The 24446-nt window shown below is 38.3% G+C and overlaps 2 protein-coding genes across 2 annotated transcripts; one reads left to right on the top strand and one right to left on the bottom strand.

The window, feature by feature from the left end:
• The first annotated feature begins 164 nt into the window (after positions 1-164).
• On the top strand, positions 165-7738 carry yme1l1b (YME1-like 1b). Its single transcript, XM_085439282.1, has 18 exons — positions 165-359; positions 883-1017; positions 1131-1308; positions 1943-2035; positions 2489-2598; positions 2969-3119; positions 3201-3284; positions 3543-3716; positions 3803-3955; positions 4081-4213; positions 4417-4479; positions 4658-4770; positions 4857-5012; positions 5128-5279; positions 5392-5518; positions 5671-5744; positions 5837-5923; positions 6034-7738. The coding sequence occupies exons 1-18, from the start codon at positions 327-329 to the stop codon at positions 6175-6177; spliced, it is 2160 nt and encodes a 719-aa protein (XP_085295408.1). The 5' UTR covers positions 165-326; the 3' UTR covers positions 6178-7738.
• A 543-nt stretch (positions 7739-8281) lies between these two features.
• ptchd3b (patched domain containing 3b) lies at positions 8282-24167 on the bottom strand. Its single transcript, XM_085440418.1, has 8 exons — positions 23885-24167; positions 22261-22317; positions 21825-21917; positions 18922-19119; positions 10568-11302; positions 10363-10484; positions 10126-10271; positions 8282-9798 (listed from the first exon to the last, which is right to left on the bottom strand). The coding sequence occupies exons 1-8, from the start codon at positions 23981-23983 to the stop codon at positions 8282-8284; spliced, it is 2967 nt and encodes a 988-aa protein (XP_085296544.1). The 5' UTR covers positions 23984-24167.
• Positions 24168-24446: the final 279 nt, after the last annotated feature.

Raw genomic sequence — 24446 nt, 5'->3', positions numbered from 1 at the left:
TTGTTTTTTACAGTTATATGCTTTCATTCCGGAACAGATAAATCAGTTTTAGTGGTTGAAAGTTATGCTTGATTCATTTCCATCTCAAGATTGGGCAAAACAATGTGGACATTTCTTTAAAAATAAATAAATAGGTACTTTAGCGTGACCACAAAAGGGAGTCAAATTTCGACCGGGATACAAAATTTGTCACAACATGGCGGAGGTCATATCCGGGTTATTTTCCGCTGTCACTTCTTGCCGCAAACACGGACCTTTAACTCTCAGGGACAGTCATATAACTTGCATATAGCTTAACTGGGGTCTTGCACAGGTGACAATTAAATATGTTTTCCTTGTCAACGACGGTCCAGCCTCAGGTAAGAAAGCAGGATAAGTTAGCTCAAGCTAATAGTAGCGCTCTTGTTCTTTTGGTTCACTTGAACGTGCTAGTAAGCTAGCTTAACCTTAGCATGTTTGTATGACTCCCCCTGCTGTCTTTCGTTGTAGTTTATTTTGAACTGTGCATTTACATCGGTGGACAAGTTGCCACACCAGTTATCTGCTGTTTTCCCGTAGTTAAAGTAAAATAAGCAACGTGGGTCGTTGAGAGAAGTTTTGGCTAGCGCGTTAATGATAGTTTCCCAGTCTCCGCTGTGTCCTTAGTTGTGTGTCAAATAGTAAACTGCGTCATTGAGCGATGTGTCATTAATTAATCTGTCAATCGCCTATATGTAGCTATGTTTGTGTTTGTTTATGCCATCCAACTTTGCAACACCGGCTAGTTAACGTAATCTGTCTACATCGTCACCAGTCTCAATATGAGCAGCCTTCAGCTTGTAAGTGTATCTTTTGATATTCACAACGTGCTAGTCATTCACCAACTGATTGCAATGACCACAGGTGACTGTACCCCTGAGTCACCTCATCAACGTCCTCCACTCTCTGAAAAGCTCAGTGGGGAGCAGCAGCAGTGCCTCCTGCAAATCAAGAAAACATAAGGAGCGTGCTGCAGACCCAGAACTACACTGTGCCGAGGTACTCGCTGTACAAGTGCATATCCTGACACTTGCTTTAATGTTCTGAGCAATAACGAAAACATTGCATGCTCAATGTTATTAAAAAAAGCTATGTACTTTGTTTGTTTACAGTCTGTGTGGAATTTACGGGAGCTGGGTTTATCAGATCTGGGAACGCAGCAGCTGGATGAGCTGGTGACTCGTGTGTTGCCACACTTGAGCCCACAGGAAGCACCACTTGCATTTGGTGGTCAGACGGCCTGGAGGACCTCGCATCTCTCCACACATTCCTTTTTCCACAATAAGCATGGTGAGGAAGATGTATCTCAATATATCTCTATCTCACATCAGATTGATTAGTGTAGCTACTAAATGATTGTCACACAGGCCGACAAACCAGTTAGCAACCCTATTGCAATTTCAGGTTGCGAGGGAAAAATGTACTTTCCCCTGGTGAAATCGGTTGCATCAGAAACCTTCATGCTTGGGTTTCTAGCAGATTGGTGCCATCACTTTTAGTTCATCTTCCAGGCAAACTTTGAGCAACTGTGCAGCCTGTTAGTGACCGAAGCAGTCAAAAGAACCTTTTTCGTGCAGCACCATATATGTCTTTGCAACCAATTTCCCGCCCATCAATCTCCAGCAACCACTTGCCAGCCAAACATGGAATGCATTTTTTCCCCCTTGCTTAAAGGAAGTGAGCCTCTGTGGTTACAGGTTTCTCACTGACTGGTCTCTAAGCCTGGTGACTGCCAGCAACCACTTGCAACATTTTGATGAATGCACACTTTTCTCTTATGACCAGTAGTTGCCAAATGACTGCCAGCTGGTCTCTAAGCTTGTGTGACTGAGGCCTTAATGAGACAGTAAGGCATCTGCTGCCAGTTTGCCCTGCAGTTACCTCATGATTTAAACGACACTTATACTTTGTTCTCTCTCCCCAGGCTTCTCATGGAGTCGTGTGCCGACACCGGTGTTTTCAAGGCTGCACCCTTCACTACTTCAGTCTGTCTGTACAGATCTCCAGTACCGGCCAGGTAACCATGGATTACAAAGTAGTTCAATAATTTTATGAAAGACTCTAACTTCATATTGAGTTACAACAAATAAATGATCTGAGTTGGTTTGTATGTTTATGTGAAAGCAAGACAGGCTGACATTACTGACAGGGTCATTGCAAGCATATCTTACATTTGCGTTGTACTTCTAGCTGTAACAACATATACATTTACACTCACTGACCAATTTATTAGATACACTTGTGAAACGTCTATACAAGCTCTCCTGCTGGAACTTTTTAAACGTTTATTTGAAATTGTTATAAAGGCGTTAATTCTAAGTGATGTTTATGGCTGAGCTCAGATCTATAAGTATTTCCTGTATTTTGTTCATCCCATTGACATAACTGATAAGAGCTATTTTACTGGACTCTGTTTTTGATAAAGTTGCTGATGACTTTACTATGTTTATGTCTGCATGATTTATTTCAGCGTTGGTTCAGACCAGAGGTTTTAAAACTTTAAGGAGCAAAACAAGACGACTGCAGTCAGCTTTCGAACGGCCTGCCGACTCTGAAGGGTTCACGCCATCTTTTATGAAGGTACATGTTTATTCACAAGGTTGGCATGTATTGCCAAATCCTTATGTTATGGACGTGTATAACATTTTTAATACTTTCTGTCATCAATGTGCATGATAAAATGCACAGCGAGTATGAAAAACAGCCTGCCTTTTACAGTCACAAAACTTGAGGAATGTGTGACAGCTTATATCTGTTTAGTCTGTGACACCTGCAGACTTGTAATTTAACTTGATGACCAAAGAAATATTTTTTTATATATATATTAGAAAGAGGTTTGCTGATCTTGTCCCTGTAGTTGTAAAACCTGTGGCTCTGGTGGTTCTTGCAAGAGTAACAGTGATGCAGGCTTTTAGATTGCAGTACTGACCAGACTTGCTTTGGACTGCAGGGGTTTCTCACACGTGACAAGGGGATAGAAGTTGAAAGTCTAGACAGCATGGTGAAGAACAAGAACATACCTGATGGACAGCAGGATGCGTTCAAGAGGGGCTTCGCTGAGGGTTTCCTGAAAGCTCAAGCCCTGACACAGCGAACTCAAGGCAAGTTTCAGTACAAACACACCTAGACTCGGTATCATTATACAGAATTAAACTGTGCTGATGTTCTTGTTTGACCGTCAGACTCACTTAGGAGGACTCGTCTAATCCTGCTGGTGCTGCTTCTCGTTGGGCTGTATGGCATCTCGAAGACACCTTTCATATCGGGTAAAGGCCCCCTTTCCCTCCAAACACTGGATCTTAGTTTCAAAATAATTTGCCTCCAAAGTACTAATATTTTAATAATCAGTTAAAATATTAACAGTAGAGCTAAACACTTGCAAGCTAAGCAAGCTTGTTCCAACTAAACCATTTGCAGTGGTGCTGCTGTGTGATGTGGCTAACATGTAATGTGTTTGTCTGTGTGAGTTGATTAACCATGACATGCCGCATGATTTCGAACTTTAATCTAATCATTTTGGACAGTGCGGTTCCGAACCACATCAGGCCTGGACTCAGCCGTGGACCCTGTGCAGATGAAAAATGTGACATTTGAGCATGTGAAAGGGGTCGAAGAAGCTAAGAATGAGCTGCAGGAAGTGGTGGAGTTCCTTAAAAACCCACAAAAGTTCACAGCTTTGGGAGGAAAGCTGCCTAAAGGTGGGTTATTTTTCACAGTGGCACATTCACAGTGACCTCTGGCATTACTCTTTCAAAACTCATTTTCTCCTCTCTCTTTAATTTAGGAGTTTTACTTGTGGGCCCTCCAGGGACTGGAAAGACCCTGCTGGCCAGAGCAGTGGCAGGAGAGGCAGACGTACCGTTTTATTATGCCTCCGGCTCAGAGTTTGACGAAATGTTCGTTGGAGTGGGAGCGAGTCGCATCAGGAATCTCTTCAGTGCGTTTATTAAAAAAAAAAAAAAAGTTATTAGCATCCTTTTTTTTTTTTTTTTGTATTAGTTAATTTAGAGTTTAAAGTTGATTGCTTGATATGTTTGTTTTTGGGTGACTGCTTTTCTTAAGGGGAGGCCAAAGCCAACGCTCCCTGTGTGATTTTCATCGATGAACTGGACAGCGTGGGTGGGAAAAGGATAGAATCTCCTATGCACCCTTACTCCAGACAGACGATCAACCAGCTTCTTGCTGAGATGGATGGGTAATCTGTAAAATCAAAACTCACATTTATGAATGTTCAGGAAGCAAGTCGGCTAAAATGATTTCTCAAAAAGCTAAATGTTGTGTGTTATTACAAACAGAATGATAGATTTTGTGATTGGTTTGGGTGGCATAATGATGGTACTGTATATTTTTTGAGGTTTAAATGAGAGTCATTTAAATTTTTGAAATCTTAATTTGTAGGTTTAAACCAAATGAAGGGGTGATCATCATCGGGGCAACCAACTTCCCGGAGGCTTTAGATAAGTATGTTTTGCCTCTTATTCCCAGCGAAAATATCACTGCTCACATTTTAGAAATGTCAAAGTTTACAGTCTTCATTCTATCAGTTGTAATTGGCAATACAAACAAAAAAGAGCTAAACCCTCCGGGCTGTGTTTCAAGTTATATGCTTGCACTTTATCATCTCTTTTTACCCTTGCAGTGCCCTGATTCGCCCAGGGCGTTTTGACATGCAAGTGACTGTGCCCAAACCAGATGTGAAAGGACGCACAGAAATTCTCAACTGGTACCTAAAGAAGATCAAAGTGGATCCAAGTGAGAAATTAGAATCTGCTAATGAGGAATAGGTTCATTATAATGCCCTTTCATAACCACATGGATGTTGTTTGTTATTTCTGCAGCTATCGAGGCCAATATTATTGCCCGAGGCACCGTGGGCTTCTCTGGTGCTGACCTTGAAAATCTGGTGAACCAGGCAGCCCTAAAGGCAGCGGTTGATGGCAAAGACATGGTCACTATGAAGGAGCTGGAGTTTGCTAAAGACAAAATTCTCATGGGTGAGTGATAGTTTGGTGTAAAGATGTACAACACCGCGAAAGTCACCGCGAAAGTCAGATGATCCCCTTTGAACAAGCACTGTGAACAGTGGTCTTTTCTTTGTTTTTCCTCAAGGCCCAGAGAGAAGGAGTGCAGAGATAGATGATAAGAACAAGCGCATCACGGCGTACCACGAATCAGGCCATGCAATTGTAGCTTTCTATACCAAAGATGCGATGCCAATCAACAAGGCTACCATCATGCCCAGAGGCCCCAGTCTGGGACATGTAAGGAAAGCTGGAGCTGGTTCATACTCTCACTACATAACTTTAAACTTGAATGCCTGGTTAAAACTTTATCTTCTACATCCTCAACTTCACCTTCAATGCTTCTTTGAAGGTCTCCATGCTTCCAGAGAATGACAGGTGGAGCGAGACTCGCTCTCAACTTCTGGCCCAGATGGATGTCAGCATGGGCGGCCGTGTAGCTGAGGAAATCATATTTGGCCATGATTACATCACAACTGGTAAGAAAATGTCCTTGAAGTGACCAGAGAGTGAGTGAACTGGGAGGGTAGATTGTACAAACACACTGATTCTTAGGTGAAGAAAGTTGCAGGATAAGGTGGAATTAATGGTTTATGATGTAGGATTGAATGAGTCATTTCTTGTTCTTCAGGAGCATCAAGCGACTTTGATAGTGCCACCAGGATTGCTAAGATGATGGTAACCAGATATGGAATGTGTGAAAAGGTATATTTGCTTAAAAGCAGCACAAAGTGAAAGACTTTATGTCCTTACATTCATTTTTTTTCAAGCATCCCCTTTGCCTGTGTGTCTCTTAGCTGGGTATAATGACCTACACTGATCTGGCAGCACAAAGCCCAGAGACACAAGCAGCTGTGGAGCAAGAAATCAGAGTGTTACTCAAGGTCTGTGTGATCTGTTATATAATGTTAAAAACTAACTCAGCTCCTGTTCTTTAAAAAGAAAATTACATTTTGTTTATGTTCTCTGACATCTTTTCTCTTGCTCTCTCCAGGAGTCATATGAGCGTGCCAAAGCCCTGCTGAAGTCTCATGCTAAAGAGCACAAGAACCTGGCAGATGCTCTGCTCATGTACGAGACACTAGATGCCAAAGAGATTCAGCTGGTCCTGGAGGGCAAAACCCTGGAGACCAGATGAACCCTGAGAGGACCCAAATATCTCTGGGCACAGGCAGAGGAGGAGGTAGATTTTAAGAGGTCAACTGATAGAAAAAGGAAGGATGGACTCAGAGGCCTGCATTTATAATGTCACTTTACAAGTGTTCCTGTGGGGAAAATCCCATCCCTTCATGCTGTCTCACCTTCACAGAATCCCATCACTATCCCCAGATAAGTAGTGCTGTTATTTAAAGCATAAACATGAGTGCCCCGTGTTCACATGTAAGCAGCAGTACTGGCTCACTGTATGGGATTAACGGTTGAATGACTAAATGTTTAATATTAAAAATTTTGCTCAGGTCATTATATTGCTTGGTGGGAGGAAACAAAACATGAATGTAAATATATACTGCTAACATAACAGCATCTGAATTTCTTTTAGGGTTCTTCATAACTCAGCTGTATCACCATATTAATCTTTAGCCAGACAGATTCACTTCTGGTCAATTGGATACGCCACATATATTATCAACCCAAAGAGGTCATTGTTGATACAGCGTCCAGAATATATGTGAATCTCTACTCATGTTTCAGTTCTCTTCATGTGTTTGTGTTCATATCTGATATTTGTGAGGTGTGTTTCCAGTGTATCTTACTCCCCTGCTGCTTTCTTTTGAAGGTTACTATATAATTTTTTTTCTTCCGAAGTAGGATAAAGTTGAACTACAATGGCTCAGCACCTTGGCTAAGCGTGGATATTTAAAATGTTCGTGTGCACTCTTTGTGCCCTTTTCTTTCAAGCGTACAAATGGAAGAAAAACTGCCCCTCAGCTTCAGAAAAGCACGTGACGTAAAGTGGCTGTGTTTGGCGTAGCAATACAGCTTTGGGATCGGAAAGCTTTTAGTTCTGAAATAAAAATAATGCCATAATTTAATTAAAAAGTTTGAGATTGGCTTTTGGAAGCCTCATCAGTGACATAGTAGTTTTTCTTGTACATGCAAATTGTGAAATAAAGACTCTGCAGTTATTCTGAGAAGCTAAAAGGCCAGCTGTCAGTATTGTGCTTCAGTCCCCGTTCTCATCGCTTAACTGTCGAAAGGCTTCTAGCCCGTGTCTGGTCCTGCATACTGGACTGCTTAGTAAACAAATCTCCATTGCAAAGTGGACAAACAATGCTAAATGTTTTGTGGTACTTTTCTCCAGGTGTGAAAGAAGATGTGAGGGGAAAATGAATTTCATTTAATTGTAAGATGACTCCAAATCAAACACTTACCAGCACAGATTGTCTGTACAAATCTACGTCAAAGCAGTGAATGTCTTTCTCCAAATGTGTATGTAATCCATATTTAGAACGCTGATTTCAGCATGTTGTGCATCTTGATGTTTGATTTTTATTTTTTTTTCCAGTTTGCCACAGTATATTCTGTTTGTTCGCCTTTTAGTGAGTAACTTATCTGTGTGTATATATAAGGGGTGTAAGGGGAACATTGTATATAGATGTATAGTGAAGCTTTTATGCTGTGTACACTGAATGGCTCTCTGCTGTACATCTCTCCTCAGTGTAAAGGAAAAGGAACCCAAATAAAGACTTAAGTGTGTACAGGTGACTTTATTTATTTTAAAATGCACATAAAACAACACTACATATACATCCTTGTAATAAGTGACACAACTAAACACCCCCCAAAATCTCAGCAATTATTAAATCTTTATTCAGTTCAATTCAAATCTGTTTATTATTTATGTTGCACCAGGTCATGACCTCAGTTGCCTCAAGGTGTTTTGTATTGTTAGATAAAGAGCCTAAAATATTAGAGATGAACAATAAATATATATAGATATATAGAGAGAGATATAGATATATATGATTGATATATATATATATGATATATATAGATATAGATATATATGATATATAGATATATAGATATATATATATATAGATACTTTCAGTGTGTTTTCACACACTGAAAGTATCTTGGCATGAGCGCACAGGTTTGCTATATTTTAAACAATAGTCCTTTTTTTTTTTTTACATGAGATATATATATATATATATATAAGTTAAAGGCATGGCATCCACAGTTTTAGCGTGAGTGTAATTGAAATGTCAAATCTGCAGATGGACGCACTGGGCATCAGCTCAACGTGACTTGCTACAGGCCCCAAACAACGTGAGAAACACTGGAATAAATGTCAAGCCGTGGAACAGTCCAAACACAATGACAAGAAACACGATTTTGAAAAATGTCCGGAATATGTAACTCCCAGACACGCTCAACACCACCACACCTAAGATAGTGGACAGTGCTCCCTGCAGTACTGGGTAACCCAAAATCGCCAAAGCCTCAATAGCTTTCTCATTGGCGTCACTTTTGGGACTCGAAACAAAAGAGTAGCAAATGTGCGCCGAGAAATCTACCGAGAAACCGATGCACATGACCAGATTGATCATGGAGATGGAATCCAGATTGACGCCCCAGAGGGACATGAATCCCGTCACGCCGGTGATGACTGAAACAATTGCAAACACTACACAAAGTGAGCAGAGAGGATCGGGTATGAGTACGAGAGAGATTGCAAGCATTACGATCACAGCGGTGAGCATGGTTTGGATGGTGTTATTTAAAATGACAGTGTACTGGTCAAAGTAGATGAAAGAAGGGTGGTACACCAGGAGCTCCACTGAACATTCCTCTGCAGTTTTCCTGAGCTCCACCATCATATCTGCCATCGGTACGTTGTTTTTTGTCTGAAGGAAAAAGCGAGATGCCTGAATCTTATCGTCTGAAGTCCATTGGATGTCTTGTGCTAAGAATGGGTCAAAATTTAAGAAAGGTTTCAGGTTGTTTAGGAAATCCTCCTGGGAGCTTATGGGCTTATTATTGGCTTCTGCATAGTTTTCAAAGAAAATGAACCAAGCCATTGTGTTATTGACAAATTTCAGTGATTCAAAACTTGAAATACAAGAATTTAATTGCTTCCGTTGTTCTTTGTCCCAGTAGGGGAATTGCTGCTCTATTGCCACCATTGCACTGAAGCTATATTCATTGAAGTGCTCCTCTTCATGGTTGTAGTAATTGATAATGTAAGAATCATCCAAAGCCAGGTTCTTAGTATCAAGTCCTTCTTTTAAGATTACACAGCCATAGATACTAGCAGCTAAATAACCTGCATAAAGGACAAACACAAAGACTTTTGTCACTTTGTGGGTCAGAAATGGACCGTAGAACTTCTCAAAAAAAGAACTTATGGGCTCTGTTTCCTCTTTTTCAGTATCTTTGTTGTACCAACCCCCAGTACAGCACAACCAGAAGGCTTTTGATTTCCCTGGTGCATCACTTGGGACTTCGATGCAGGTGATCCAGTGCTTGTTCTCTGCTTCTCTCTGCCCATTTAAAGCCATGCATGCACCCAGGAAAGTCAGGCTGTAGAAGTAACAGAAGCAAAGACAAATTCCAGCATAGAGGCAGAAGGACTGGACTGAGCCAAAGGGTGTGATGCAGCCCAGGAAGAGAGCCAGCACATCGGTGAGGGTGGTAATGGTAATGGAGATGGCAGCATCTTTGTAGGTCTCACCCAGCCGTTTTGGCACGCTGTCCAGAACACGAGTCTGTTGCCAGCAGGAGATCATGATGAACATATCATCGATCCCAATACCTTTAGTGATAAAAGTCAGAGTGGGGAATATTTTTAAAATACAAAATAAGACTTCAGGCTTAGAGTATTGGTGTGTGTTTGTGTGAGTGTCTACAAGGCTAGGGTTAGGGGAGATAGAGAGCACTAATGACAGGGTTACCATCAGCTGTAATGGTAGTTTCTTAGAAAACATTGAAATCAATCAACTGTAAGTGTTATTTTAAGAATGCAGGTCTTGTTGACAATCGCTGCTGTGAAAATCTTGCTAAAGCTTTTTCTGGCATAACATTTTCTACAAACTGCTGCCTTAACTGAACACTTTGACCTGAATGTTTAACAGAGCCTCACCTAGAATCATGAAGGGACAGGAGGCAGCTGTCATTACAAAAGGCTGGCCCACCAACAAGAGCAAACCAAAACCACTCACGACCGCTAGACTTGTAGAGAGAACGCCGCAGAACCCCACCCACACCTTCGTCCTCACATTATCCAACCTGAAAAAACAAACTCATATTTTATTTTATCTTTAAAGTAATTTGTCAAATATACATTCAATGACAGGCTTGGCTGTTATGTTTTTCTGACCTCCAGCAAGTTATGATGGAAAATGTGATGGCAATAGAGTAGGTGATGGAAAATAAAGAGATGACAGAATCTGGAGATTTCTCAAATTCCCACTGCATTGACATTGAGGTGGAGTATGATACCTAGAAGATTGGAAAAAGAATGAGCAGGAACAATCTCACCAAGTGGGAGGATAATAACTTAAACACAAAATGTGAGTTCTTACCTGGAGGGAAGGTGAGGAGCTATTTGACACCAAACTAATGAAGCTTTCCAACCAAAGGTCATTTTTTGTTTTGTTGCCCTCTTTTAAATAGTAATAGAGTTGTATAGCTTTAGCGCTTTCAACAACTGAAGTGTCTCCTTGAGTCACACCCCCCAGACTTGTATACAACGGCAAATTTGTGTTACCATTGTGATACCACGGGAATGTCAGTGTGACAGCTTTTATATTTTCGGCATTGTATTGAATGATATCTAGAATGATGTTTGAAATGCAGTTTTTCATCACCTTAGCACAGATGCCCTCATATTTAAATGATTCCTTGTCAAATTCTACCAACATGTTCTTGATTTTAGAGTCCAACATGAGGATTTCTTCAAGCATTTTAACAGTCAGAATATTAGTCTCGCTTGTAGCTATGAGAGTGGCATAGTTTCCATCTGTGGTCTGCCGCAAACTTGAAAACATGGAATCATCTTCTGGAAACATTTCACTGAAGTACTTCCTCTCTGTCTTGGCCGGTCCATTAAAAGGTGTAAACTCCTCTTCAATATTGTTGGAGATTCTGTCCTGAGTAAAATAAAACCCGCTTCCCAGAGCTGCAGAGACAATAAGGGGGGCAATGAGGAACCACCAGGGATTGGATCCAACAGATTTACCCATCTTCTTAAAGAAGCTCTGAAGGGGCTTTTCTATGCAATCCATGCGACATCTGGCCATAGCTGCAAAACCTGGCTCCTTTGACAGGATGATAGAAGCTCAAAAATATGTTTTGTGGATATAAATCGGTTGCTCCTTTGTTTTCAGAAATGTTCAAACTATTGTCACAGGCTGCTGTCAGAAGCATTTACTGTGCCGCACATTCCAAAAGAAACTGCAACAAAGAACATGGAGCCCATGTTCTTTGTTGCAGTTTCTTTTCAGCAGATGTGGTTTGAGGAAAGGCTCACTCAGTGAGCTTGTTCAGGAAGAGTCGCTTTCATACGGTTCATTGGTTCTATCTCACTCTTTGCTAGAGTTTCTTGTTGCTTAATCCTGTTGTATCACAAAAAAAATCATCTTTGGAATCTGTAAAAAAAGCAAAACACTTCAAAAAAATAAAAATAAACGGAGAAGAGCAAATTTCAACTAAAAAGATTTCCCAGAGTGTGATTAAAAAGAAGATGCACTAACAGCAGACCAAAAAAACAGATGAGCTCTCCTGAGCACTCAACACCACCACACCTCCTGAGCACTCATTTATATAGAGTGGGGAACTGCTGCCTCCTCCTTTTGGTTATACTATAACCATCTTGGCATCATTTTTTATTTCAATTTCATGACACTATTACAATCCATTTGTAACTTTCTGAATCCAATATTTCTAAATACATGCTTACAGCATTTCTTTTTAAGTGCTCAAAACCACACATAAGCTAAATATGTTGGTAATAATATGTAGATCACAATGACCTCACTGAGTACTTGACGGTTTCCAGTATGTTAGTACAAAGTTCAGTGTGGTTATCAGTGCCAATGACAGGTTATGGACAATGAGGATATAAACGGATGGGAAAAAGATGCTCTTTCTCTTTTAATCTTATCAGTCAGATGACACACCTCATATAATTAACCCAGCAATGCAAATGCATCATACTCGATGCATGAGTTTTTCAGACTACTTTTAGTTTACCAGCACAGCTTAAAACAGTGTGATTTCTCTCCCCTCAAAACGCCTAAATAATTTGCACAAAAGCAAATATGATACAAATCCAAATTCATATATGTAAATTTATATTTAACACCTTTTTCATTTTCATTTTTCATTGGCCAGGTTCAAGAAACACCCTAGTTTTTTCTTTTTTCTTTTTAAAGACGAATTTTCTGACTATTTCACAGTTCAAGCATCACAGCGTTAACTGCGGCAAACGCAACCCGTTATTATTCCCCCACAACCCTCGGGCGATACCATGTCATGGTTCGGGTAACGTAAAGGTTACACAAAGGAGGGCCTTTTAGGATTGATGGAAGGAAGCCGATGCACAAAACAAAGACATGTTGTGCTCCATTATGTGACTCTTTATTTAGGCACTTGAAAGGTAACCCCACCTGAAGGCAGTCATTTCCTGTGGTTGTGGTTCCATGCACTAATTTCAGTTCAGCCTGAAGGGTAAGCTGGCCCATAGCAGAGCAAGAACATGTGTGTAAATACTAGAACTAACAAAATCAAACATTTAACTGTTAAGATCGGGAGAAATCCCAACAAACAGGAACAAAGATGCATTATTAAAAGCTTTTATTAATAGCTTGTAACAGAAATTAGTTTCCAATCTTTATGTTTAACTCACTTGTATTTGACACTAAATGCATTTGCCTTGATCAGCTTTTCAAATCCTGGTAGCATTTAGTTGGTTTTAGGGGATGCTCATTTATGTAAGTCATGAATAACTTGCATAGTGTAAACATATATTTGCATTTTCTTATTATTTCTGACCAAACACCAATTAAATGAAGTAACGTAGGTGAAACTCACTCTAGAAAAACTAGATTATTGCTTCTTCTCTGCACCACCCCTGCAAAAAATCTTGAGAACCCCTCATTTCTTTATATTTTAATTCAAAGGAGTTTTAAAGTGCTCTTGAGCAATAGTTCACCGGGATTTCTGAAGGTCTTTCAAATTGTTTATTGTTTGTTAAACGATATAACACTGGTCTATGGATCATAAACCTTTAAACCTTTAAAGGTCATAAAAAAGCATAAAACTAACTTAAGTAAGCAATTTTAAATTGTTTGTCTAGGCACTTTGTTATAAGCTGCCTGTCACAAAAGCCATGGGAACATCCACAAAATGAAGATAGCACAATTATGACAGACATTAAATATTATTTTGAAAACTCATGCAAAGACACCAGATAGGACTTGAGAGATGCATCCCACACTGCTAATGAAACGGTGTGGAATAAGTTTGACAGAGAGCAGAAGAAAAGGCAGCCAATATCCAAAGAAGAGCTTTGAATGTCCTCCAAGAAGCCTGGGGAACTATTCGACTACTTAAAGAAATGACAAGAGAGCTGCTTCACAGAGTTCAGGCTGTGTTGAATAATAAAGATCAAGGTTATTGGAAACGTACAGACTGATTTTTCTTTATATTCTGTATTTCCTTTTTTTTTTTTAATTATATTTTTATTGAAAGAAAAAAAAGGGACTTATTACAATAAAGTGCATTGACATTGTTTAGTCGAGAAAAAAAAAGGAAAGGAAAAAAAATAAAATTAACTCATTGGCTTGACAATGTGTTACATAATGCAGCATGTTTAACTTATTTACAAAAACTACATTAGGTACATATTATGAAGTTGAGGGTCAACCTAACATTGTACGATACATGGGAGATACACCAAAATACACCAATTCAGGGCTGGTCTTACCTAAATTCAGGGCGGATGGGGGACACAAAACTAATCCATTTATTCCATATTTTGTAAAATTTGTCTTTCCGAATTTTTAGAAGGAATGTCAATTTTTCCATTTTAAATATTTCGAAAACCACATTAAACCAATCCTCAAGTGTTGGCGGAGTTGGATTTAACCACTTTCTGGTTATAGATTTTTTGCTGGCCGCTAATAACGCTTGTAAGAGTTTTGTGTCCCCTCCCCGGACCGAGTCAGCAACCAAGCCCAGGTACAAATTTACAAAATTGATGTCAAATTTTATCTTAAAAACCTCACACAAAGTCTTATGGATTCCCAGCCAGTAGTTTTTTAAGTTAGGGCAGTCCCAAAAGATATGATAATGATGTGCCTCTTCTGATCCACATCTTCTCCAGCATTCTGCTGTCCCATTTTTATATTTAGTCTGATGAGGAGTTTTAAAAAATCTAATAATGTTCTTCCAACAGTGGTCTCTCCAAGATAGAGAACTTGTTGAGTACCAATGAAAATTACAAATCCTCTCCCAGTTCTCGTTTGTTATACCCATCCCCGATTCCAATTCCCATTTAATCTTAACATTTTGAGTAGTATCCTTCCTTGCTTGAAGGAGCACATCATATAGTTTGGAGATTGCCTTTCTCAGGGAACTATCATATGCTAATTTAACTATCTTAAAAATTTCTGACTCGACCATATTCAGGTTTGAGATATTGCAGTGTTTATTAAAGTAATCCCTCATTTGAAGAAACCTGAAGAAATCTACTTGTCTTAAGCCGTTTCTTATTTGTAATGACTGGAAACTCTGTAGTGTCCCTTTATGTGTGAAGGAATGGAATGTTGTTAGTCCACTCTCTATCCAAGACTGAAATCTATTATCACTTTCATTTGGTTTAAAATCTGTGTCATAAGCACACCATCTAAATACTTTTAATATTCGTTCACTACCACATATTTCAGTCACTTTATTCCATATTATTAAAGTGTGGCTAATCCATGGGCCTTTATTTTTTAAACGGTCTGCCAATTTTTTTTATCCGCAATTGAGGCTTGTAGTTGGAATTTAGGGGTTGTATTGAATTCTATGGATTTCCACTTAGCTTTCAAACTCGGGTTACACCATTGCAGCAGGGGGATGACCTGAGATGCATAATAGTAGTATTGTAAGCATGGAAGCGTTGCCCCCCCCCCCCCCCCCCCCCTTTTGCCTTGCTTAACTGTAAAGATCTAAATTTAATTCTTGGTTTTTTCCCATGCCAAATAAAGTGCGAAATCCATTTGTCCCATTCACCAAACTGTGTGTGACTTACTTCAACAGGCAAAGTTCTAAATAAATAGAGGAGTCTTGGGAGTACATTCATTTTCACTGCTGATATCCTTGAGTTTAAATTTAAGAAAGGCACCAAATTCCACCTATCTAAATCAAATTTTATGGCCTGTGACAAGGGACCATAATTTACTTGTGATAGATTAGAAATATTCTTAGTTAGAATTATTCCCAAGTATTTAAGTGTTTCAGCTTCCCAATTTATATTATAATTATCTCGTAAAGTGTTAGATGCTGTATAGTTTAGTGTCATTACCTGTGTTTTGTTTAGGTTTAATTTATAACCTGACAATTCCCCAAAAACAGATAGAGAGGACATCAACTCCTCAAATGATTCTTCGGGTTCCTTCAAAAAGACCAAGACATCATCTGCAAACATTGCAACTTTTTGTTCTTCCCCAGCAACTACAATACTTTTAATTTTGGTATTGTTTCTTATAAAGTGACCAAGGGGCTCAATATAAAGTGCAAATAAAAGTGGTGAGACTGGACAACCCTGCCTGGTCCCTCTTTCTAGAGTAAATGATTCAGATAAATCTCCATTGACTTTCACGCGAGCCCTTGGTTTATCGTAAAGGGATTGTATTATTAAAATAAATTTATTGTGAAAACCAAAAGTCTTCAGTACCTTATAAAGAAAAAGCCATCTGACTGAATCAAAGGCTTTCTCAGCGTCCAGTCCCACCAACATTGCCTGGACCCCATCTCTGTTTATTTGTTCAATAACATGTAGGGAACGCCTTATGTTGTCCATTGTTTGCCTTTGTTGAATGAAACTGCACTGATCCAGGTCTATTATGTCAGGTAAGATTTTTTCTAATCTTTGCTGTAAATAGTTTATAATCCAAATTTAATACACTAATGGGTCGATAACTGCTACATTCTGTCCTATCTTTACCCTCTTTGGGAATGGTGGAAATAACTGCTTCCTTCCATGAGGGGGGTAATTTACCCTTTTGCATGATCCAGTTGAATGTATTCAATAGAGTAGGAAGCAAGTCCTCTTCAAGGTTTTTATACCACTCTGCAGTGTACCCATCCGAACCCGGGGTCTTACCTACTTTTAATTTAGATATTGCCAGGTGAAGTTCTTTGGTTGTTATTGGTTGGAGTAAACTTTCGTTTTGGAGATTCGTTAAAATTGGTAGTTTTAATTTGTTCAAAAAATTATCAATTTTTATTTCATCCGTTGTTTGTGGTTGGGTATACAGTTCTTTATAGAACGACTCTAAGCTCTCTTGAATTTTCTCTAATTGATTTTCCATTATCCTTGTTTGAGGATTTTTTATTTTAAAAATTGTGTTTTCCAATCTCTGTTTACGCAGTTTATAGGCTAAGACTTTAGAGGATTTGCTTCCTATCTCATAATATTTCTGCTTTAAAAAAAATAATTTTCTTTTGAGTTTCTTGTGTATAAATTTCATCAATTTCGACCTGTATTTTTTTTATTTCTTTTTTTTTCTCAGAATTACTTTTGTATCCATCTTCCCATTGTAGTTGTTTTAACTTTGCCTGAAGGTTGACAAATTTTTGAAGCTTTATCTTTTTCAGATGGGAGGTCATTGAAATTATTTTTCCTCTCATTACTGCCTTTAAGGAATCCCATAATATGATTTGCGACACTTCCCCGGTATCATTTAATTCAAGAAAATCCTTTATTTCTTCTCTTAACTTTTGTTTTAGTATGGGATCGTTTAATATGGTTGAATTCAGTTTCCACAGCACCTTCCTTGCTTTCTTCTCTAAACTCAAAGACAGTGAAATAGAGCTATGATCTGAAAGATCTATCGTTTTAATTTGACATCCCTTTACTCTAGTACAATCATTACTGAACATAAAGAAATAGTCTATTCTAGAGTATAGGTCCTATGGGGGCAGGAGTAGTGGGTATAGTCCCTGCTTTTAGGATGTAACTCTCTCCAAACATCAATTATCCCCAATTCCTCCATATATGTGTGTATATATATATATATATATATATATATATATATATATATATATATATATATATATATATATATATACATATATACATATATATATATATATATATATATATATATATATATATATATATATATATATATATATATATATATTCTGTATTTCCATGTACACTCTAATAAGTAAAACATTGGTTCAAATAAAAAAAACATGTTAACGTTTTCCACTAGAATTTTTGAGTTAAGCCAACTTCTGGCAGAATAACATTAATTCAAAGCAATATTTTTGAGTATGGTGAAGTAGCTTTTTTGGCCACAATTAAAAACATTCTTAAGTAAAATTAACTTAATAATTTTCGACTAGAACAGAAAAATTTAAGTTGATCCAACGTGAATTTTATGTATAGTGAAGTTACTTTTTGGCCACAAAAAAAACCACATTCTGAGTAACATGAACTTAATAATTGTCAACAAATACACAGGAATTCAAGTTGATCCAAGATTATATTTATGTACGGTGAAGTAACTTTTTGATCAAAATAAAACACATTTATAATTAAAATGAACTTAACTGTCGGCATAAATAGTATTTATGTTGGTCAAATATGATATTTTGGTTACAGTGTAGTCATTTTTTGGTCCCACAGGAGATTCTATAAGGCCATTTACCTGTTTCCCAGCAGGCTAATTCGCTCCAAAATACAACCTTGATCATTTGGCTGTGTCTTATAACCATGACTACCGCGTAGGCAGGCTCATGCATGGTGGTGCCTGCCCACAAAGAAGTCAAGGTTCTAAGACCTTAGAAACTTGTCGATCACTTTTTTTCCCAAACGAACGTCAGCCTTAACATGGGCTGTGTGTACGCTTGTGTCATGACCTTCAGAAAAAAGAAATGGATGTTGTGTGTATTTGTTTGAATGCGGCAGATGTGATGCCAAATACCTGGACATCAGCTAAGGGACTCGTACCTGGTGCTCAGAAAGAATAGAAATTCAGACAGATGTATTCAAATGAGTTAGACCCATTTAATTACAATAACAAACATCACAATTCTTTAACGTGCGTGCGAAGTGCAAGATTTGTGGGCTTCAGTTTCCTAGAACACAAATTGCCCGCTGAAACTTAAGGAACTGTGTATTAAAATTGTAATAAAACCTACTACTTGAATCCTCTTTTTTTTACTTTAACATGTGACAGTGAATCAAAACAAAAGATGACAGGCTGCTATACATTAAATGCATTAATTTAAACATAAAATGAGCAAAGCTTCTTTCATTCAACTTTGTCAGCACTCTTACAAAGTATTCTTGATTCTCTTCCATATTTGACTTTTCACCCTCAAGATTAAGGCCAGCTAAAGAGGGCATTACACAAACTTTAAAACACACCAATACCCTCAGAACACAGGTCATGGGAGAAATTAAACGCATTCCTTAAAAATGTGCAAATAACAGCATTTAAGACACGGCAAAACATTAACTCAGAAGACTTAAGAACAGCGCTTTAAAATTTAGTAAAACACAATGAAGTAGTGCCAGAAATGCAGGAATAAGGTTTTTGTGAAACTCACTCACGAATGGTCTATCAAGTCTGCTCTAGAAAATACCAAACTTAAGATTCATTACTTTAGAGCTGGCTTTTTGTCCATCAAGCTCAAGGTATAGCTTTTGAAATACCTCAAAGGTCAATTTCAGCTGCTTGGGATAGGTAAGGTTCAGAGCGTAGATTACTCCCATCATCAAAGCACAGGATCTGGCAACATCAATCCTCTCCAGGATCTTGGATCCCTCAACGATGATGGTTGGAGGCCCATCACCAATGATAGCAATCTTCATGATTTGCATTGCAAGGTCTGCGTTGAGCTCCTCCTCATCCTTGTAGGAGAAATTAAATGTTAGGATGTATAAAATACATAGCTCAAGCACTTCAGGATGACGTGCATAAGGGAATGAACTACTACAGGTAGGAAAATAAGCCAAAACAGGTTGTCTTTTGTGTTTTTCAGTGATTTTACTTTGTCATTCTGTAATTTTTAAAAGCTAAATTAAACCATAATCCAACGTTTAAAATAAAAAATGTCTTGTTTTTCACAGTTTTGTTTTTCCACTTTGAAAAGAAAATCTAATAAATCATTTTTAAGGGTTATTCCACTTCTAAGTGAAATTTTATCTATTGCCATATTGCCACAGTTAGAAAGTGAGAAACAAGCCTTTTGTAAACAGCACACTAATTCTCCTGATCCGGAAGCAATCCATTTGCTTTAGCAGAGCACAAACAATGTGTTACATTTCGGTGTTGTCGGTGTGTTGTTTTTGGCGTGACTGTTATGTGTTTCCTGTTTACTTTGAAAGTCTGTGTTATCTTAGTGTTTTCAGTTTACGTTTCCCTGTCTCGTCAGTTCTAATTTGCCCCAGCTGTGTTTCCCTCCTGTTGTCCATTTTCCTGATTGCTCCCTCTATGTATTTAAACCCTGTGTTTCAGTGTGTCATGGTCGCGATCTCCCCCGTGTTGTAAATAGTTTGGTGGTTTGTTGTAAATAAATAGTTTGTTGTAAATAGCTGTAAATAGATTTGTCGATACTTTCATTTTGGGATTTTGGTGGTGAGCTTTAGTGGGGTTTTTTTGTGTGTTTTTTTTTCTTTATTTTTACTTTTTTTCGTGTTGCACTCCGGTTGCCTAGGCCGGGGTGTAACAAATGGAAGTGAATAGCAGGTGCTAGCATGTTGTGTGCAAAAGTGAAAAAATAAATAAAAAAATGACTAACAAAAATGAAAACAGTAATGAAAACAAATATTTCTTGGGAGCTCAGTAATCATGTTCACGGCAAATGAAAAGTGCAAAAGTAACACGGAAGATTTGCAGAAGCTGATTTAGACTTGAGACTACATTGCAGTTACGACAAACACCGCTGTAAACATCCACTGCATGGTGCATGGATATAACGCAACAGTTGGAAAAGCCTCCAGCTTCCATAAACAAACACACACAGCCACTACTATACAAGCATGGTAAGCTGCAGTAACAATGGATGGGTCTTTGATTTGTTGAAGAAATATTGCACAAATAGCATGTTGGTTTATAGACACTGGTCGGCAGTGGCTTCAACTGCTGTGTTATAACCATGTGGAGGCTTACAGCAGTGCTTTGTCGTAATGTAGTCCAAAGTCTAAATCGGCTCCTGAAAATCCTTCATGTCAATTCATACTTTTCATTTGCAGTCAGCATGATTGTTGAGCTCCCCAGGAATACTTGGTATCATTATTGAGTGATTTTAATCACTTTTGCACACAAAATGCTAGTACCTGCCATTCACATCCATTGTTTATGCTCTGCTAAAGCTGCTGCCAGATCAGGAAAATGACTGCGCTGGCTACAAAATTTTTTATCCTGTGTGTTTATGTTGCACCTTATCACGGAAACAGCTTTCTATTCAGCAAATTATGTTCAATGACAATGGCAATAAACATCTTCGGATTGTAATTCTGAAATGCTTTTTTCTCACTTATACATGGCAATAGACATATCTTCACTTAGGGTTGGAATGTCCCTTAACTCATTCAGTGCCAGCCACTCTCAGATTTCATACCCCCCTCAGTTCCAGAGATATTTAGCTTTTTCACTGATTTTGAAGGCTCACAGAATATTTTGTTCTATGACTATGTGAATTCTGAAACCACCATGACAAAAATGAGTCTCTCTTCTTTCAGCAGCAAAAAAAAAATGTTTCTACCTCTGTTATTTAGAAATCTGCAGTAGAAAAGAGAAACTTTCATGACAAAACACCTGTTTCTGGATCAAAAGCGCTTTGTGTAAATAGGTTTTTCTAGCAGATCAGTGACTTTGATGTAAATATTTCGTGTTTCAATGATTCATGCAACATCTCAACTAAGTTTTACTACTATGAAGTAAAAAAATCACCTGTAAAAATGTACTTTTGGCAGATTATTTTTTGTATAAAAATAGTTGTATATAGACAATTTCAACATTTGAAAAATATATAAGAAAAAAGCGACTGATTTATGATTCAGAGAGTCTGTGTGTGTGTGTTACTCCCGCATGTCCACAAGTGAGTGCGCGACTTAGTCTGTTCACCCCCCACCCGGCCATCGGTTCGTCTATCAACAATTTCTGTGCGTTTTATGCAGCAAATCGTTCATTATTCTGGTCCCTGCTGCCTTCAGAAGTTTCTAACAGGAGATACTGGTCAGATAAATCCGGTTCATGTTCACTGGAATCGCTAGAAAAACCATGACGTCAGGCTGCAGACACCTCAAGCTCGAAATGACGAGCTGGATCAAAAATCGTGCCATAATACTCGTTCTCAGTAGAGCCGACTGTCACGCTGGTGGGATTTTATCCATGTAATCAACTCCACCACCTTCTCAATTCAATAAAAAGCTCAAGAGGCGTCTATGGCACTGAGCGTTCGGATTCATTTTGACGTCTAAAGACGTCTATGGCACTGAATGACTTAAATACTCAACCCTGAACAGAAAATCCAATGAACAAAACACAAAGACCCAACAGGGACATGCATTCAAAACTAAACAAAAAATTAAAAACCAACTCAAGTACTTACGCTGTATTGTTTGAAAAGATCCTCCTCCTTCTCTCCAAGATAGACTATGAGGCAGCGAACAGCAATTTCTCTGCGCTTTTCAACTGTGTTGTCCTGAATGATAGAAAAAAATAGGTGTTCAAAATACTCTTTTTCAGTGAAAAATGTGCCCACATTACAGAACTGGCAACAGAAACTGAGTATTTCAGAGGTTCTCATTGTTGAGTGAGTTGAGTGTTTCCTTGATCTGTGTGATTTTTGGCTACCCCATGACTTAAATGAACAAAAACAATCTAGGTAAGGACATGGCAGAGGCTGTACACTGGGGATATGGCGTAACCTATAATGTTTCATCAGCTCTTCCTTAGTGGAGGTTGCAAATTTACAGATTTTGCAAGGCCAATCCATACTTCATGATTCTGAATTACTCAATTCAAGCTTACTTGTTAAAGCTTACTTCAGAAGGTCCCTTGGTATTCGATACCAGGAGAAGATGATGGTTTGAGCCTTTGTCCTGGCAAGAAACACAGCAAAGTAACTGAATATTTCGGTGAGATTCCCACTTTCTTTAGAAGGCTGACCACGTCTTAACTGGAACCCCTAGATCTGCAACGCCAGGACAGTGTATAACACCAGAAAGTTGTGCCTGCACAAAAATACAAAAGATGGTATTTTCAACTTCACCTGTGAGTCTTCAATACAGTGAATAAGTTTCACCTGTCAAAGCTGTGTGAGCTAGAACCAAACATTCAAAACTACATAGACCTGAATACACTGGGTGCTGGAAAGCCTAACGTGGCTTTCCATAGATCAAATATACATAGAGGTGACATGGACTGGGCCAGTCTGTTGGAGCATGTATCCCCACCGACCGCGATCTTGGAGGGGTCTCCACTCGCCCCCAGTGCATGTATTTCTACTGAGGAATGTGTTAACTCAAAAAAAAAAAATAAATAAATAAATATATACACACATATATACACACACATATATATATATATATGAGTTTTTTTTTTTTTTTTATCAACAAAAGCAAACATAAGGTGTGGCATGACAGGACAGAATCATTTCTGACAGTAAATACGAAAAAAACCCCAAACTTTTTTATACACAAACTACAATGTCAATAATCCCACTTGATCTGTTTTCATTTCATTCTCCAAAACCAAATTGGAATCAATGCTGAGTCAGCAGCTATGGTCATTTTTGTGCACCCTAGTGTTGCAAAAACTGGCATACTACTGAAACCATATGTGGGATTATTGACCTTTCTTGCCTTATCTGTTTGGAAAAATATTTAAACATTTTCCTTATTTACCATGGGTGAATACATTCCTCAGTAGAAAAAATGCACTGGTGGCGAATGGGGACCCAACCAAGATGGCGGCCCGCTATTGATTTTTTTCTTACTTTCAACCTTTATTGAGGCATATCAATGTTACAGCCAGTGCCAATGCACGTCGCCTCTACGTCTCTACAAAACACGGAAAGTACCCAAAAATTAGGGACAGCTAACTAGCCTACCATATGCGGCACAGTGCACTTAAGTCTGGTCTTTTACCTGTGAAAATAGGCCGAGCAGCCGGTGAAGAACCGCTCTTAGCGGTCAACAGACACACCGGACTAATGGCGACCGCACTTCCTGCGCAGAAGCCAATGGGGTTGAACTTCACCCCGTAACGTTACGAAAATTTAGAAGCGTTTCTTAACAATTACTAACATAAAATGCTTCCCTTCAAAAAATAAATTTCACATTTCAAAAATAAAATCACAGTGAACACAACTTAGCTTGGCTAGCTACGTTAGCATAGTAGTTTGCGCCGGGGCTAACAACGTCCGCTATCTTTTAAAAATTATAAGACAATTACAGTGGTCTGCATTAGAGTAACGTCAGTGTTAAATTTTCCAAAAAGAGTCCAACAATTTATGCTATCGCGGAATTAGCTGCTGTGTGTATATTAAAACACACAAACGGGGGCAAGCTAAGATGTATGTTATGTATGTTACGTCGTTGTTTTAAAGTAAACTAACAAAATCCAGAGCGACTGCAGATATGTGTAATTTCGCATAAAATTACTCACCGTTCGCGACCAACACAGCTCTTGATAAACCTTGAACACGTGCTGTTGAATATGTCCGCTTGTGTAGAAGAAGGGAACTGTGAGCTGTTTACACGTCATCAAGTTGTATTTTACATCGACAGAACTTAAAATTATATTGTTTTTTGATTAAAAGAAGATTTTAAATTCAGACAAATCACGATTATATATTGAGTAAAGAGGCATAATTTATGTGTCACCCGAACTCAATAAAATAAAAATTTTAATTAGGAAGTCTAACAGTATTTATGAACTTGATTTTTCATTTCACAACAACATATATATGTAAGTAATGACTAAAGATCCCATTAATTACTTTTTAGAGTGTATGCTTGCATATTTCAATAAACTGCTGCAACATTTTCATAGCATAATACAAGGAAATTAGAACCTTTATCAGGAGAGCTAATATATTTTATACAAGTTCTTTGCCACTTTAAATAATTGTTAGAGAATCTTCATAATTAAAAACTAAATAATTTAGTATCAACATAATAATAATATTTTTTTGTGTTTCATTTTCAAATCTCGCGAACACCGGTGA

This window comes from Copadichromis virginalis, linkage group LG18, assembly GCF_057382275.1.
Source record: "Copadichromis virginalis isolate Kocher_CV1m ecotype Utaka linkage group LG18, C_Virginalis_male_GT1.1, whole genome shotgun sequence".
Taxonomy (NCBI): Eukaryota; Metazoa; Chordata; class Actinopteri; order Cichliformes; family Cichlidae; genus Copadichromis; species Copadichromis virginalis.
This window is presented reverse-complemented; position numbering and strand designations above follow the sequence as displayed.